Source organism: Diabrotica virgifera, chromosome 7 (genome assembly GCF_917563875.1).
Source record: "Diabrotica virgifera virgifera chromosome 7, PGI_DIABVI_V3a".
NCBI lineage: Eukaryota > Metazoa > Arthropoda > Insecta > Coleoptera > Chrysomelidae > Diabrotica > Diabrotica virgifera.
Genome location: NC_065449.1, coordinates 239,707,675 through 239,723,619, shown reverse-complemented (window position 1 = coordinate 239,723,619; position 15,945 = coordinate 239,707,675). Strand labels below are relative to the sequence as shown.

The 15,945-nt window shown below is 32.8% G+C and overlaps 1 protein-coding gene across 1 annotated transcript in view; it reads left to right on the top strand.

The window, feature by feature from the left end:
• LOC114328107 (disks large homolog 5) overlaps positions 1 to 15,185 on the top strand; it is a 272,549-nt gene extending 257,364 nt beyond the window's left edge. Inside the window, exons 11-12 of the mRNA XM_050657116.1 lie at positions 5,339 to 5,396; positions 15,021 to 15,185. Coding sequence (XP_050513073.1) covers positions 5,339 to 5,396; positions 15,021 to 15,185 — 223 coding nt within the window. The remainder of the gene's footprint in view (positions 1 to 5,338; positions 5,397 to 15,020) is intronic.
• Positions 15,186 to 15,945: the final 760 nt, after the last annotated feature.

The window sequence follows — 15,945 nt, the reverse complement described above, 5'->3', positions numbered from 1 at the left end:
ATGAAAAGTGCCTACTTATACTTGTTTATCTGTTGCAGTTGGAACAAGATATGGATAACTATATAAAATTCAAGATTATTGATGGTCCCAAAATTATTAAGTCAGGTGTTGTCCCGCACATATTTGATTGTCAACCAGACAGAAAACGAGCTTTTTCTCAGCCTGTGAGGGAAGCAGCCCTTAAAAGGGTTAAACGACAGCTTCTTGAAGATGCCGCTTCTACATCTAAGTTTGTTTTAGAGGACAATGATGATAAGAGACAATGTGATCCTAGTTTCACAAACTTAGTACAATCAGGACCTGAATTAAACCAATCAGCTTTACCTCCAAAACTTAATAATGCATCAACACAGACTCACATCAAAATAAGAAGTAAAGGTATTCAGTGCAAATTTCAAAGGAGAGTTACAGTCGGGTTGTCGCCATTGAAAATACATAATAAGGATGCAGGAACTTCACCTATAAAAGACTTGCAAATATTTGAAGATACAAAAAGTGAATCAGGAAGTTCTGTATTTGAAGAGTATAGTGAATATAGTGGTAGTGACGACTGTTGGTACAATGAAAGTGATTCTTTATCTTGTGATGAAGATACGAAAGAAGAGGAAGCAAAACAATTTAAAAGTTTGTCTTTGAAGTGTACAGTGATGAAGTTACAATACAGACCTAGACTGTATATGGGGCTACCAGAATATGCATTTTACACGTTTCAATTAATGGAAAAATATTGTAAGACTCAAACAATGCATCTATTTTTAACTTTTAAAAAGATAAGAACAGGACAAACATTTATGTCTCTTGGAGATGATTTCGGCATAAGCGAAAGCAATGCATCGAGAATATTTGCAAAATCTGTTCCATTACTTAGTAAATATTTAAGATCTTGTATTTTTAATCCCCAAGTGAGTTCAGTTAAATTAAACTTACCCTTAGCATTTCGAGCTCGTCATAGTAAAGTATTTTGTATTATCGATTGCTTAGAAATTGAAATTGAAAAACCATCAGATTCTGTTAAACAGTCCTTAACATGGTCTGAATACAAAAAGTGCAATACTCTAAAATATTTAATTGCTTGCACTCCTGATGGGATTATTAATTTTATTTCTACTGCTTTCGGTGGAAGAATGTCGGATGCAGTTATTCTTGAACATAGTGGTTTTTTAAATGTTCTTTCACCGAAAGTGGCGGTAATGGCTGACAGGGGTTTTAAACACATAGATCATTTGTTAGTTAGCAGAGATTGCAAATTAATTAGACCACCAAGTGTATCTTCAAGTACAAAACTTACAAAAAGTGAAGTATTTGAAACAAAAAGAGTAGCTAGTTTAAGAATTCACATTGAACCAGTTATACGTAGATTAAGAGAATTTGCTTGCTTAGCCCCCCATGCCTGTATTGATAGCAAATTGATATCACATACAGATAATATAACAAAAATTGTTTGTGCACTCATAAATTTACAGTCAGGAGTAATATCGGGAAAGTAATTTTAAATTGATTTTTTTGTATATCTACTCAATGATTTTGTGATCGAAATACAAGGAAAATACGATCGAAATACTAGGAACTTTCACTTAAAGACGATTAAAATGTACTATTGTACTTAATCGCTTTCTTTTGAAAACCCCTCGTGAGTAATAGTACTTATACGTTATAAACACATTAGTAATTTCTAAAGATTTATAAATTTCATTTTAAAGTAAATAAACTGATTGTAGAACTATGCAAGAATACAAATAATAGCTGGTAATTTCCATTTAAATACGATTAAAATGTAATATACCCGTAATACCTAATCGCGTTGTTTCCGACTGCTAGCTAGCCCGGTTGACCGTGGCCTCTGACGTCAGAAGAATAGAAGGACGTTCAAGAGCCTCCTAAGATATTTGAATTTTATAGCATTTTCAAAACGTCGTAATTAGCGTACGGGTTAAAAATATTTGTTTTATTCGCATGCAAGCGTTTTAAGATCATGTTACCTTATGTTTTTTATTATTATTTTAATATTTAAAAATTTATGCAAGTTCCCTATTCTGAATGGCCAAAATTGTGGCTTCCCAACTAAAACAGTAAAATATAGGGTGTTGTTTCAATATCACAATTAATTAATTAATTAATTAATTCGAAGCTGGATTTTTCTTGTGATTACTAAGTGGGTCTTTTGGGTTCTAAATGAGACATGTGTGTACCAAAAATCAAAAAATATACATATATAGGATGGTCCTAAAGTTATACATTCAGAAAGAAATGAGTAAAATCTATTAAACACCCTGTAACTCCGTTATACACACAGTCATAAAACAGTGTTTCTATTTCCCAATAAAATACTCTGTATAAGGCTTTAACATAGCGGAATACATCTATAATTATACATCTATAATACGAATGATCCATAATTATCTAAATAACAAAATTGCTTTGGATCTAAAACGGCATTTGACTCTTTCTTCCTCTCACTTATTCACTCGTTTATTTTTGGAATTATTGTTTTTGAAAATAATAATGTGTACATCTCATGTCTTCATTGAGGTGGTCAGACGTAAAAGGGTTTAAGTGCAGTTTTGATCGTTCTGAGATAATCAGCTTTACAGTTATTTGAGTTTTATAAATTCTAGGAGTCATTAAACTAAAATATGTCTAGTGTACAATGTTCTATAAAATGATAAAGGTATACAGTCGAACCCGCTTATTAGAGTACCGGTTATAGGAATATCCCGGTTTATGGAATATAAATTCGAGGTCCCGAAACGTTTATATTTACCCTTTAATAAATTTATCCGTTTATTGGAATATGGTTTAGTAAACTAATACCGCATAATAGAATAATTTTTTCAGGTCAACGAATAAATTTTTACGTACGATTTCCTAAAAATTTAAAATTTGCCTGGTATAATGGTTTGTCGATAAGAGCTTCGAAAGCCTGCTGTTTTGTATATTATTACCGTTTGTCAGGTACCTAATAAACACTTTATTACAGTGTTATGAGTAAACGCTCCTTTCCCACAGAAAATTCAATCGTTCGCCGACAAGGTAATAAAATAATTTCATTTGTCTACAAATTTCTATAGGTACATATTGTTACCCACTTGGCTGTTTTTAGAAACAGCATTTTTCTATAAGATTATTTATTACCAATAGTTGATCGTTTGTTCGGAAGTCTTTTCTAAAACCCAATTCCAATTTATTTTCTAATCGTTTCGTAATTATCTTTGTAAATAGATTATAAATTTTTATTGACATAAAAGACCTAAAACCATATGCATATACATACTGACATAGTATGTACTATTATAACGTATAGTCGGTACACTTATTTCAGCTTGCCACAATGATCGGTTATTAGAATATCCCGCTTATAAGAATATTTTTGCTTGGCACGAAGGCTATTCCAATAAGCGGGTTCGACTGTATTCCATGTCAAATCACTCAGGCAAAAAATTTTGGATCTCCGACTTGTCTGAAAATTGGTATATAGCTTCTGCGGGACGTAAAAATAAGATATTTAAGGTCAAAACAGCTTCTTCTTCTTTTTTTCTCAAAATGTTATTTTATGCGATTTTACAGTGATTTGATGTTTATTTAAACAAATTTGCATTTTCTGTCGTAAAGTATCAATGAAAAACATAATATTTTAATAGAAAGGACTCAAAAATGTCATTATATGGCATTATAATAAGTTATTTTGAATCAAAACAAGTTTTTGATCAAATTTTATAGTGTAAATTTATTTTAAAATTAAGGTGTAATAGCATTTGACCGTGAATGCCGAGCTGCCCAAAATTTTATTTTTCTGATGTTTACGGGAGTCAATAGTAGCCTAAATTTAAAATCACGAATGAATTCCTCTGTTACGTTAGCAGCCATCTTGATTTTAAAGGAGAACCTGTTTTGCTCAATATCTCCGCCATTTTTAACTTTTCGACAAAAATGGTAGGAACTGAAATTGTTCCAAATAAATCGTGTTTACAATTATTACAATTTCTTTTTAACAATTTTTGTCGTGAGGTCGATATTTTCGAGTTAATTTTACTTACAGTAGACGCCTATATTTTTGACTATATTATTGCATGTAACTTTTTTGGTATTGTAATATAATTCAAATCCTTCTCACCATTTAAAGTCCTATGTTTTGTCTATCTGTGGGCAAATTTTCAGCCAAATCGATTATGATGTATTTTGGGAATGGAGAAAAATGTAAAAAACGGTATTTTAACGTTTTCTACACTATAAAATTTGATCAAAAGCTTGTTTTGAATCAAAGTAACTTGTTATAATGCCATATAATGACATTTTTGAGTCCCTTCTATTAAAATATTATGTTTTCCATTGATACTTTACGATAGAAAATGCAAATTTGTATAAATAAACACCAAATCACTGTAAAATCGCATAAAATAACATTTTGAGAAAAAAGAAGAAGAAGATTTTTTGACCTTAAATATCTTATTTTTACGTCCCGCAGAAGCTATATACCAATTTTCAGACAAATCGGAGGTCCAAAATTTTTTTTGCTACAAAATTGAGTGATTTGAAATGGAATGACCCTAAAAATATAAGGGTATATTATTACTTTTTCTATATCCTCCCTTTTTTCAATTATTAAAAAATCGGTACATGGTGTTGATACATGTTACTGGTAAAACGGTTTAAGTGCAGATATTACCTATTATTAATAAGTTTTATCCCAGCTGTTATCCACAGTGTTACTACAACTGGCAGGTTGCATAATACTTAATTTAGTCTTCAAAATTCGACACAAATCTAATATTTATTTACTTGAAATTAATCTTGTATTAACATGTGTTTTTACAGAATACTAAAAATAGTTTTGTGGTAAAATGGTTCAAGCGCACATAAACCTTTTTACTATTACTCTCTTTTACAGAATACTAAAAATAGTTTTGTGGTAAAACGGCTCAAGCGCACTTAAACTCGTTTACTACTAATGCAAACTGCAACTGTTTTCATTACAGTAAATGTAATGGCGATAGATGGCGACTGTAGTTGTGAGGAAATATGCTTGAATTTTTTACCACCAAGTTAAAAATACCATGAAGGTACACGAACCTGTACTTCGAGCATATTTTTAGAAAAGTGCACTTAAACCCTTTTACTTCTAACCCCCTCAATTATAACAATATTTTATATAAGTATTTAATTTGTAACAGTAAGATATATCTATTGGTGGTTGGTGCATACTGGAACTATTACAAAAGTAGCTCCAATATACATCTACTGATACTTACACTAGTACTAGTTATAGTTTTATAGTAGTTTTCTCTTACCTTAAACATTGCTCTTGAGTCGAAGAAATAACGTTATATTCAACGTTTTCTAGAATACGACCGGCAAGCGCTACAGGAAAATTAAATGATAACGAAGATCACCAAAACCAGGTGACTGCAGTATATTTTTCTCCTTATATTCTTCCTTTTTCTCTATCTTCGTAGGCTTGTAGAAACACAAAATAAGCACTAGACTAACTCTTCTTGAGGCTTATTTTGTTTTTAGAGCACTGGCACCGACATATTTCTATCATGTTTCACTTGCACTCCCTTTATACAGTCACTGAAGGTTTTCATCTCCGATTTCGTTAAACCTTCATCGATTTTAATGAAAATTGGTGAATGGTTAGAGGACACCTCAAAAAAGAAAATTGACATAGTGCCAACTTGCACTTTTACCCTGGGGGTGGATGATACCCCTTCTCAGGGGTAAAAATTATTTTATTAAAAATAACCCCAGAAATCGATATAGGGGCAAATATTGTTTTACCGAGTTATTAAAATAAATGAATATCTTTTGAGTTATTAACGATCAAAGATTGTAGTTTTTTAATATAAAAACAAATTCATGTTTTAAAGCGGTTTCTCGTAAATAACTCAAAAACTATAAATTTTTACAAAAAAGTTATCATTACCAAAATTGAATGTAATAAAAAATTATTGTTCTGAAGCTGTTTCTTTGTAGACCAGGAAAGATCTGTTTTTAGGTGGATATGAAAGGTGGCATACGTTTTTGCCAATAAAGTTAGGTGATAAATTTGTTAATAATAATTGACTTATGCTCCTTCTCAAATATGCCCGGAACATTATTTAAAAAAATAAAATATTTAAAAATTTCAAGAAATTTCGGTTTTTCCTACTTTCTTTGCTTATAACTTTAAAACGATTCATTTTGGAACAAAGTCGTAATGGAATAAAACAAAGATAGTTAAATTTTCTATCAGATACGATTGGTTAAAAATGTCTTTATTTAACACCCTTGCTGCAAAATAGCAATAAATATAAAATAAGTGGGCAAAACTAGCATGTCTTTATTCAATGTTTTTCCATCACTTAGGTTACACTTGGAACCCTCCTAATTCGCTTAGAAAATTTTTGTAATGTGCTGAAACCGTCCACCAAATTTCATTAAAATTGACTTACTAGATTTTGCATAATAATTTTGCAATCTAAACTTTTTTTAAAAACTTAAAATTTTTCTTGCACAATAAAAACTAGCACATACAAAGATTTGTCAATTTTTTCACATATAAAGAAGCACGCCACCTATCTAATGTACTTTACAGAATTATTATTTAAGCAGCCTCAGCAATGTTTTAAAGTTATAAACAATTTTTTGAATATAATTGACAGATGCAATAAATGACGTCAAAGCTAGAATAAATAAAATATGGAAAAAACAATGGAAAAATATTTCAAGCATATCAAAAAATTTATATTTTCTTTACATCAAGAACTTCCTCCGCCACCTGAATACATATTTAAGTATAACCTGCCAAAGCAAGATATTTCTACTATCGTCAGATTAAAAACTCGACACGGAAAATATGAGGCACATCTGCACAAATTAGGAATAGGTAATTCATCAATCTGTTTTTGTGATAATGTTTCGATTAGAGATTTGAACCATATTTCCTTTGAATGCAAAATTAACGAGAGATATATAAATCAATTATATTACAATTTACGACAAACACAAGTTTATTTTCCAATTAGTATAGAATATCTAATAAGTTGTCATAAAATGGAAATATTTAAATTACTCATTAACTACTTGACAGAAACAAATATAGTCATTTAAGTGAAATAGGTAACAAAACTAATAAATTGAGGTAAATATAAAATAAAAATCTGTGGCTAACGGACCCGCATCCAAGCCATTTTTTCTCACACACACACACACACAACAATTTTTTGGCTTATAAACAAATTAGTGCTGTGTCCACGAGGGTGTGCTACGGACTCCTTTATTTAGATGGATTTACCCAAGTTTTTTTATGTATTTTGACCCGTAGAACACGAATTTTTTGGGTAACAGTTGATCCGGATGTCGATAAGATAATTATAAACAAAGAACTTGAGGAATTACATAACATCGATTTTTCGCAAAATAAAACATTTTTTTTGTATTTCTTGGGTAATTCTAAGCAAAAAATGTTCTTATAAGTTTTTTCGTAGGATGCATAGTTTTCGAGATAAACGCGGTGGAACATTCAAAAAATCAAAAAATTGCAATTTTTTAACGAGAATAACTTTTGATTAAAAAATAAAATAGCAATTCTGCTGACAGCATTTGAAAGTTTAAGTCATATTGTACCGGTTTTAATTATTTGCATTGCTAAAAATAATTTTTTTTATTATTAGACAAAGCTAAAAATTGTTTATAATTTTAAAACATTGCTGAGGCCCCTTAAATAATCCGATTTTAATTCTGTAAAGTGTATTAGATAGGTAGAGTACCTTTTTATATGTAAAAAATTAGCCAACTTCTAAATGGTCTACTTTTGGTTCAGAAAGATTTTAAAAAGTTTGAACTTTTTTAAAAACATTTATATTGCAAATTTATTATGCAAAATCTATTAGGCCGATTTTAATGAAATTTGGTAGACCATTTAAGTAAGTAATAAGAATTTTCTAAGCGAATTACTAAGGTTCTGAGTGCCACCAAAGTGGTTAAGAAACATTAAATAGCAACAAGCGTATTTTGCCCCCTTATTTTGTATTTATTGCTATATTTCAGAAAAGGTAATACCTTAAGACATCTTTGACCAGTCGTATATCATACAAAATTCAATTATCTTTATTTTATTTTTCTACGACTTTGTTCCAGAACGAACCGTTTTAAAGTTATGAGCAAAGAAAGCAGAAAAAAATCGATGTTTTTCGAAATTTTTAAATATCTTAATTTTTCTATTATTGTTCCTGGCATATTTGAGAAGGAGCATAAGTCAATTATTATGACTGAAGGTGTCACCTAACCTTATCTGCAAAAATCCGAATGCCACCTCTCACATCCAAAAATACACGTTTTTTAAGATTAGTCCTGGTCTATTGTGGCATCTTATACAATTTATTATTGTATTGGGAAATAAGCCACAATTTAATTTAAAAATGAAATTTATTGACATTTCGACTTCCACTTCGGAGGTCGTTATCGAAATAAATAAAAAAATTATTGTGTTGAGGAATGTAGTAAACACGGCCAAGAATCACTTAGAGTTGGAGAGCCAAGGCTTGAATACTTAGATTTGAGAACTCGCAAAATTAATTCAATTAACTCTAATTCAGTTTGAATTGATATTAAAAGGTTCTTCAAGTAAAAAATTGATTCGACTTTTTATTAACTTAAATTTTGGTAATGATAACTTTTTTCAAAAAACTTTTTTGAGTTAGATATTTATGAATAACCGCTATATGCATTTTTTTCACGAAAGATTAAAATCTTTGATCTGTAATAACTCAAAAAGTATTGATTTATTTTATTATCTTTATATAACAAATTTTGCTCAGAATTTGTCCCTCTATCGATTTACAGGGTTATTTTTAATACAATAATTTTCACCCCCGAGAAGGATTGCCATCCACCCCTAGGGTAAAAGCTCAATATGGCACCATCCCACTTTTGTTTCTTGAGGTATCCTCTAGATCTAAAGGTACCTAGATAGAGGTACTCTAAACTCTAACCATTCACCAATTTTCATGAAAATCGATGGAGGTTCACCGAAATCAGAGATAATAGTTAATTTTAACCTTCGTACACTGTACTATTACTATAACCTCTTGAAATTATTTCTGTTATTTATAAGCTTGTATACTAGGTGTTGTGTAGTGTAGTGTTTTAAATTTTTACAACAACATATAATCTAGTCTTGAAAAATATTATGTAGTGCAATGAAGCTATTTTTCTGCTTTATTTTATCTCTTTTAACACACTGTAATTTTTAGTATGTTGTTGAAAATTGTATTTTACTGAAAACATGATTTATTCATATTCTTTATACATATTTATGCTGACTCTAACAAACACAATTTCCAATACTTATGAAAATATGGTTTCGTTGATTACCAGAAGGCATTCGATTGTGTGAGCTGGACGAATCTTTGGTCCATTTTAAGAGAGGTGGGTACACCGATACACCTAGTAGAGGAAGTGCTAGGAAAAACATGGAAAAGGGCCTCCTAGACACAAAGAAACTTGGTGATGGAACACCGAAGTGCAACAGAAGGTTAGGGAAAAGAACGAGGCTAGAAAGAAAAGAGTTATGATACGTCTAAGAGCATGATACCTCTACATACGTAAGCTATTATAGAGGAGCTACAACTCCTATTTAATATATATCTACACAAGGCAGAAATACCTTACGACTGGAATGAGAGTGTTACAATACTGCTATTCAAAAAAGGAGACAAAAGAGACTTAAAAAACTACAGACCTATCTCACTACTCTCACAAATGTACAAACTATTTATTAGAATTATAACCAATAGACTAACAAATAAAATGGACAGTTATCAGCCAGTTGAACAAGCATGTTTCAGAAAAGGGTTTAGTACCATAGATCATCTCCTCACTATGAAAATATTGATAGAGAAGGCGAATGAATACAACCTAGATTTATGTTTAGCCTTTGTAGACTATGAAAAAGCGTTCGATACAGGCAACTCTTACATAACATCTATAAAACAGCAACTATGACAGTCGAATGGGAAAATAAAACAAACAAAACTAATCCCATGGAAATACGTAGAGGCGTAAGACAAGGAGATGTAATATTCCCAAAACTCTTCACCTTAGATCTGGAAGACTTCTTTAAAGAACTGGAATAGGAAGACATGGGTATCAACATAAACGGGAAGAATCTCAATCACCTCAGATATTGCGATGATGTTGTCCTTATTACAACCAACCAAGAAGAACTAGCCACAATGCTGACTCAACTAGCACACGCATCGGAGAAGATAGGATTAAAAATGAACATGAGTAAAACCAAAATCATGACAATTACAAACGACAGAATAAATGTAAATATAAATAATGTCAATATTGAGGTTGTTGACGAATATATACCTGGGTCAAATAATCGAAGCTAATAAAGAGAACCAAACAATTGAAGTACAGAGAAGAATCCGATTGGCGTGGGCAGCATTTGGAAAGTTAAGATGGATACTAAAAAGCACAAAGATACAACAGTACCCAAAAACCCGTGTATTTGACCTGTATATCTTTCCTGTTCTGACGTATGGCTCAGAAACATGGACATTAACAAAGGCCAACATAAACAAAATTGAAATAACTCAGAGAAAAATGGAAAGATCCATGTTGGGAATAAGACTACAAGACATAAAATCAAACAAATGGATAAGAGAGAAAACAAAAGTAAAAAATGTAACTGAACATATAACAGGGTTAAAATGGAGATTTGCGGGCCACAATGCGAGACAGGTAGATAAAAGATGGAATTCTGAAATACAAAACTGGAGACCGTGGACAGGAAGAAGAGGAAGAAGAAGACCTCAGATGCGATGGAAGGACGATATTGTAAAAGCTGCAGGAACTAACTGGAAAAACGCAGCCAAGGTCAGAAGGAAATGGAAAGATTTGGGGAAAGTCTATGTCCAAAGTTGGATAGAAATGGGGTAAAAGAAGAAGAAGAAGACGTCTAAGAGAGACGAAGATAAAGATACATATAATGTAACAAAGAGCGTGCTGTAGTTACTGCTAAACAAATATCGTCTGTAAAGCTGTATGTAGAGTTAAAAACAGCGGAGGGGATCAAAACGTTACACAGCATTGGTAAGAGATACATCATTAATGGACTTACGATATTGAAATAAAGCAAACGTGGGGTAATAGAATATGAAGGAGGTAAGGTGAAGAAGAGGGGTAAGGTGAAGAATGGTAAGGCCATCCTGGTGGGGTACTTTTGGAGGTATCTTCTTCTTCACGTGTAATCTCCGCGACGGAGGTTGGCAATCATCATGGCTATTCTGATCTTATATGCTGCTGCTCTGAATAGTTCGGTTGATGTGCATCCGTGCCATTCCCTCAAGTTACGCAACCACGAAATTCGTCACCTTCCTATACTTCTCTTGCCTTGGATTTTCCCCTGTATAATTAACTGAAGTATGTTGTATCTCTCATTACGCATAACATGCCTCAGGTACTGCAGCTTTCGTGTCTTGATGGTTTCCAATATTTCCAATCATTTGTTGACTCTTCTCATGACTTCGTTGTTTGTTATATACTCGGTCGATGATATCTTCAGGATTCTTCTATACACCCACAGTTCAAATGCTTCCAACTTTTTAGTAGTCGACGCGTTAAGTGTTTATGCTTCTATCCTGTAAAGCAGAGTCGAGAAAATATAACACCTTGCCAGCCTAACTCTAAAGTCTAATTTCAGTTCTCTTGCACAAAGTACCTTTCTCATTTTATTGAAGTTTGAAGTTTGGAGGTATAGAAGGCTGTAAAGAAAATAGAGAGTGATATGTTGTGGCAAATTATGAGCAGGATATATGAGGAAGAAAATATGTCCAATGCATGGAAGTAGGATGTGATGGTATCACTGTATAAAGATTAAGGAGACATATACAAAACATTTTACACAAAGAACATTTCAGAGAGAACTATAAAGCAAAGGTTAAGGACAGAGACATTGACAGGAAAAACCAGTTTGGATTTAGGCTAGGAAAGAGGATAACGGATGCATTGTTTGCTTTCAGTTATAGGTAATAGAGAAATACGGCGAGAAGAAAGGAGATCTATGCATTGCATAAAAACAAATGTACTGCTCGAGTTTGAAAATAGATAATAAAATATCTAAAAATAGCACGGGCAAAATACGTAAGCGTGAGCCACGTTCGTTATTCACTAGTAATGTCAACCCGCGTTAATAGTTCATTTCCATGGTTTTAATTTTTCATTTGTTTCAGGAGCGTCATTTGAAATTTTGTTTGGGGGGGGCAAGCACTATATATACAATACATTATATATGATGTTATGATGAATATTGATGTATTTTTTGTAAATTTCAGTCATTTTTTAGGGCCAGGGGGGGGGGGGGCAAATGCCCCCCCCTGGACGCCCAAATGACGCCCCTGATTTGTTTCTTTGGTTTATTTCCCAGAGTTCGGCACCGTACAACCCAATAGTTTCTATTATTGTTTGATAAACTCTTCTTTTTATTTTATTTTGTCATTTAATTATTCCACAATAATCCGTGTATCTGTTTGGTCGCCGATCGTGCTTGACCAATACTGGAACGTACCTATTTCTTAGTTACTCCCTGTTTTTGATCACCTTTGGAATTCCAAACATTTAAAAGTTTCCGTTGCTTTTCTTTTTCTTCTTTAGTTTATTGTCCTCCACCTACTTGGGTATTTGGCCAGCTTCTGTTGGTTTTAAGGTTCCGTTCAATTTGTAAGCTTTCAGGGTTTTCTCTTAAAACTAAGTACTCGATTGTTTGTATATAAATTGTGAGGCATCACTTGGTGTAGGTAAGTCCTCACTTGGTCAGTTCCAGTTTGAGTAACCGCAATCTCAGAAAATGTTCAAAGACAAATACGTCAGTGGTTTGGTCACGTCAGACGTAGTAGCAATGAGAACTATGTATGTAGGACAAAGGATAGACATGTTAGGAGTTGAGCCAAAGATAGATAGAAGAATACCGAGGAGATGATAAAAGGGATCTGGCTTGTTCTTCGCCATAATGGTCCAAGTGCTGTTCTGTTGTTTCTTTTATAACTGTGGAAAAGATTCTTACTATTGAAGGCACTACACTGATTTTTTGAAGGATACGATTTTTGCGTTTCCTCTCTCTCTCTCTCTCTTGCCGTTTCCCCATTATTGATGATCGTGATTTCTTCCAATATTGATAAAAATGTTTCTTCATTGGTCTCTAACTTCAGCTGCTCTAAGAGCTTCGCAGAATGAGTTTCCAGCTGAATGCTTTATTTGGTCAGACCATCTAGTTGGTGATCTTCCTCTTGATCTTCTCCCCGAAACGTTTCCAGAAACAATTAATCTCTCCAAACTGTCGTCACCTCTGCGAACCACGTGACCAAAGAATTGCAGAATTCGTTGCAGACATATTGTGGATAGCCTTTTTTTAATATTGAGTTGGTTTAGAATGGAAACGTTTGTCCTATGAGCTGTCCAAGGTATGCGCAGCTTTCTTCTCCAGCACCAAATCTCAAAGGCATCAATTTTTTGGCGCTCGCATGCGCGAAGAGTCCAAGTCTCTGCTCCGTATAGAAATATTGAGAATACAAGGGCATTCACCAGTCTCATCTTGATATTTTGAGAGATAGATCTGTCTTTCCCAACTTTAGTTAGGCCACTCATCGCATTTTTTGCCATACCAATACGTCTCCGAACTTCTGCTTCACAGTTACCATCGTTAGTTATACTAGACCCGAGATATATAAAGGTGTTTACTATCTGGTATTTTTGTAACATGTTAGTCAGTTGAATAGTGTCGAATCTGTCGACCACCATTATTTTTGTCTTAGCTTTATTGATTTTCAGACCAACTTTATTGCTTTCGTACTCAACTCTTCGCAGAAGATCAAACATTTCTTGCTGATTTGCTGCTATAAGTGTAGTGTCATCAGCAAATCTTAAATTGGAGATTTTCCTACCAGCTACTGTTACTCCACTGGCCCATCCTTCTAAAACCATCCTCATGACATGTTCACCATAAATGTTAAATAAGTCAGGTGACAACACGCATCCTTGTCTAACACCTCTCTCGGTCTTGAATTGGTTTGAGAACTTATCATCTAGTCGTACTGTCGCTATATTGGACTGGTACAGATTTTTAATAAGTGTCACCAGGTGCATTGGTGCGCCCATTTCTATTAAAATTGACCACAGATTTATCCAGCTTACACAATCAAATGCCTTTTGGTAGTCAACGAAGCATATAATCATAGGTACTTGAAATTCTCTACACTTTTAAATGAGTTGTCTCAGGTTCAGGATTTGTTCCCTTGTACCTTTACCCTTCAAAAACCCCGCTTGTTCCTGAGGTATTTGGTAATGTAGATAGGTTTTTAATCTGTTTTTGATGATATGCAACAAGATTTTACTAGCATGTGTTATTAGTGACAGTGTGCGGTAGTTTTCACATCTGGTAGTAGTTCCTTTTTTGTGTAGTGGGATATAAATTGAGGTACACCAATCAGATGGCCATTTTCCTGAATTCCAAACAGCGACACAGATAGACTGGATGATATGTAATCCTTTGTCACATTGTCACCTAAATAGTAACTGTAGTATTTCACATGGTAAAGTAGTGCGCTTCCATATTTCTGCAATTTCAATTTTACGTTCCCTATTTCTGCTGCTTTCTTCTTTTTGGCTTTCTTGAGTGCTTTGGAATAAATGTTATATCACTATTCTTTTTCTAGGAGTTTTTTTAGTAATTGTTTGATGTATTTTTATGCAGTTTTTGAATAAATATCTTCTTTTTCAATTTATATGTATGTTTGTTTATTGAGCTTAAAATTCGCTTATTTAGAGGGAACCATTCAAATCTTGCCAACAATTGAAACACGTTCTTCATGAAAACAGTTTTACTGTCTGCCAACACACTTTGACAAAAATATCCTTTTAACTAAATCCTTCTTAATAAAACTAACCACTTAAGAGGCTTCCAAGACTAGGTATTAGTTGTTGTCTGGGTCAACTTTCGAAATCTACTTATCGAAACTCCCTGTTTGTTCTATTTACAGGAATACGTGAGCGGCGACGAAGATAATCCTGTAGGAAACAGAAGCAGGCGGCATTCGAGTCCCGGGGAATCGAGAACTGGGAGTACGACGGCCCTACATCAACAGGATTACCCCGACTCCGTGAGTATTCATAATCAATTAAGAGAACATTTACTGAGAACTTAGTTTTGACTTAATGATAGAGAATAATTAGAGTGACAGAACTGGTAAAATAAAAGTGATTACTTGTATTCAACTAAACAAAGTTGAAAAGGAGTGAAACTTATTTTAAATGGTCTTAGCTTGTGACGTATGACTAGGGGTGAAGTGGGCTTCATGGTCGATTGAGGCCCTTCAAATTATACAACTTTTTTTATGTATTTTGACCCGTTGTATTCGAATTTTTGGACAGGAGTTTGTTATTAGCATTTAATTCATTTAATTTTTTAAATGCTTATCACTAATAAAGATATACCCTTTTTTCAAATCATGTGATGTTTCTTTTAAGAGAACATACCAAACAAACTTTAAAAAATTCAAATCGGTTCATTAGAAGCCGAGATATTGCAAATTTATTATTAAAAACTAAAATTGTCGACTATATGAGGCATTTTTGTTTATAACTTTGCTTTTGCTCAATGTAAAAAGATTTAAGGCACATTATTTTAAAGCTACAAATATGAGCTTTAAAATGAAAGTTAAAAAATTAAATTTTATCAATTTTTGACGAAGTTGTATAGGTTTAAAATATACAATTTAGGTGTAAAAAACTTTGTTTATAACGTTTTTTTGATGGTATGAGATCAAAAAAATTAGTGTCATGTTAATGAGTACGATAGTACAATGGAAAACGAATATTTTAAATTTCACTAAACTCATTTTGATGTAGTAGTAGATAACCAAAGCGGGCATGACTATAGAGATAGGGAAATCAATGTGTTAGAGA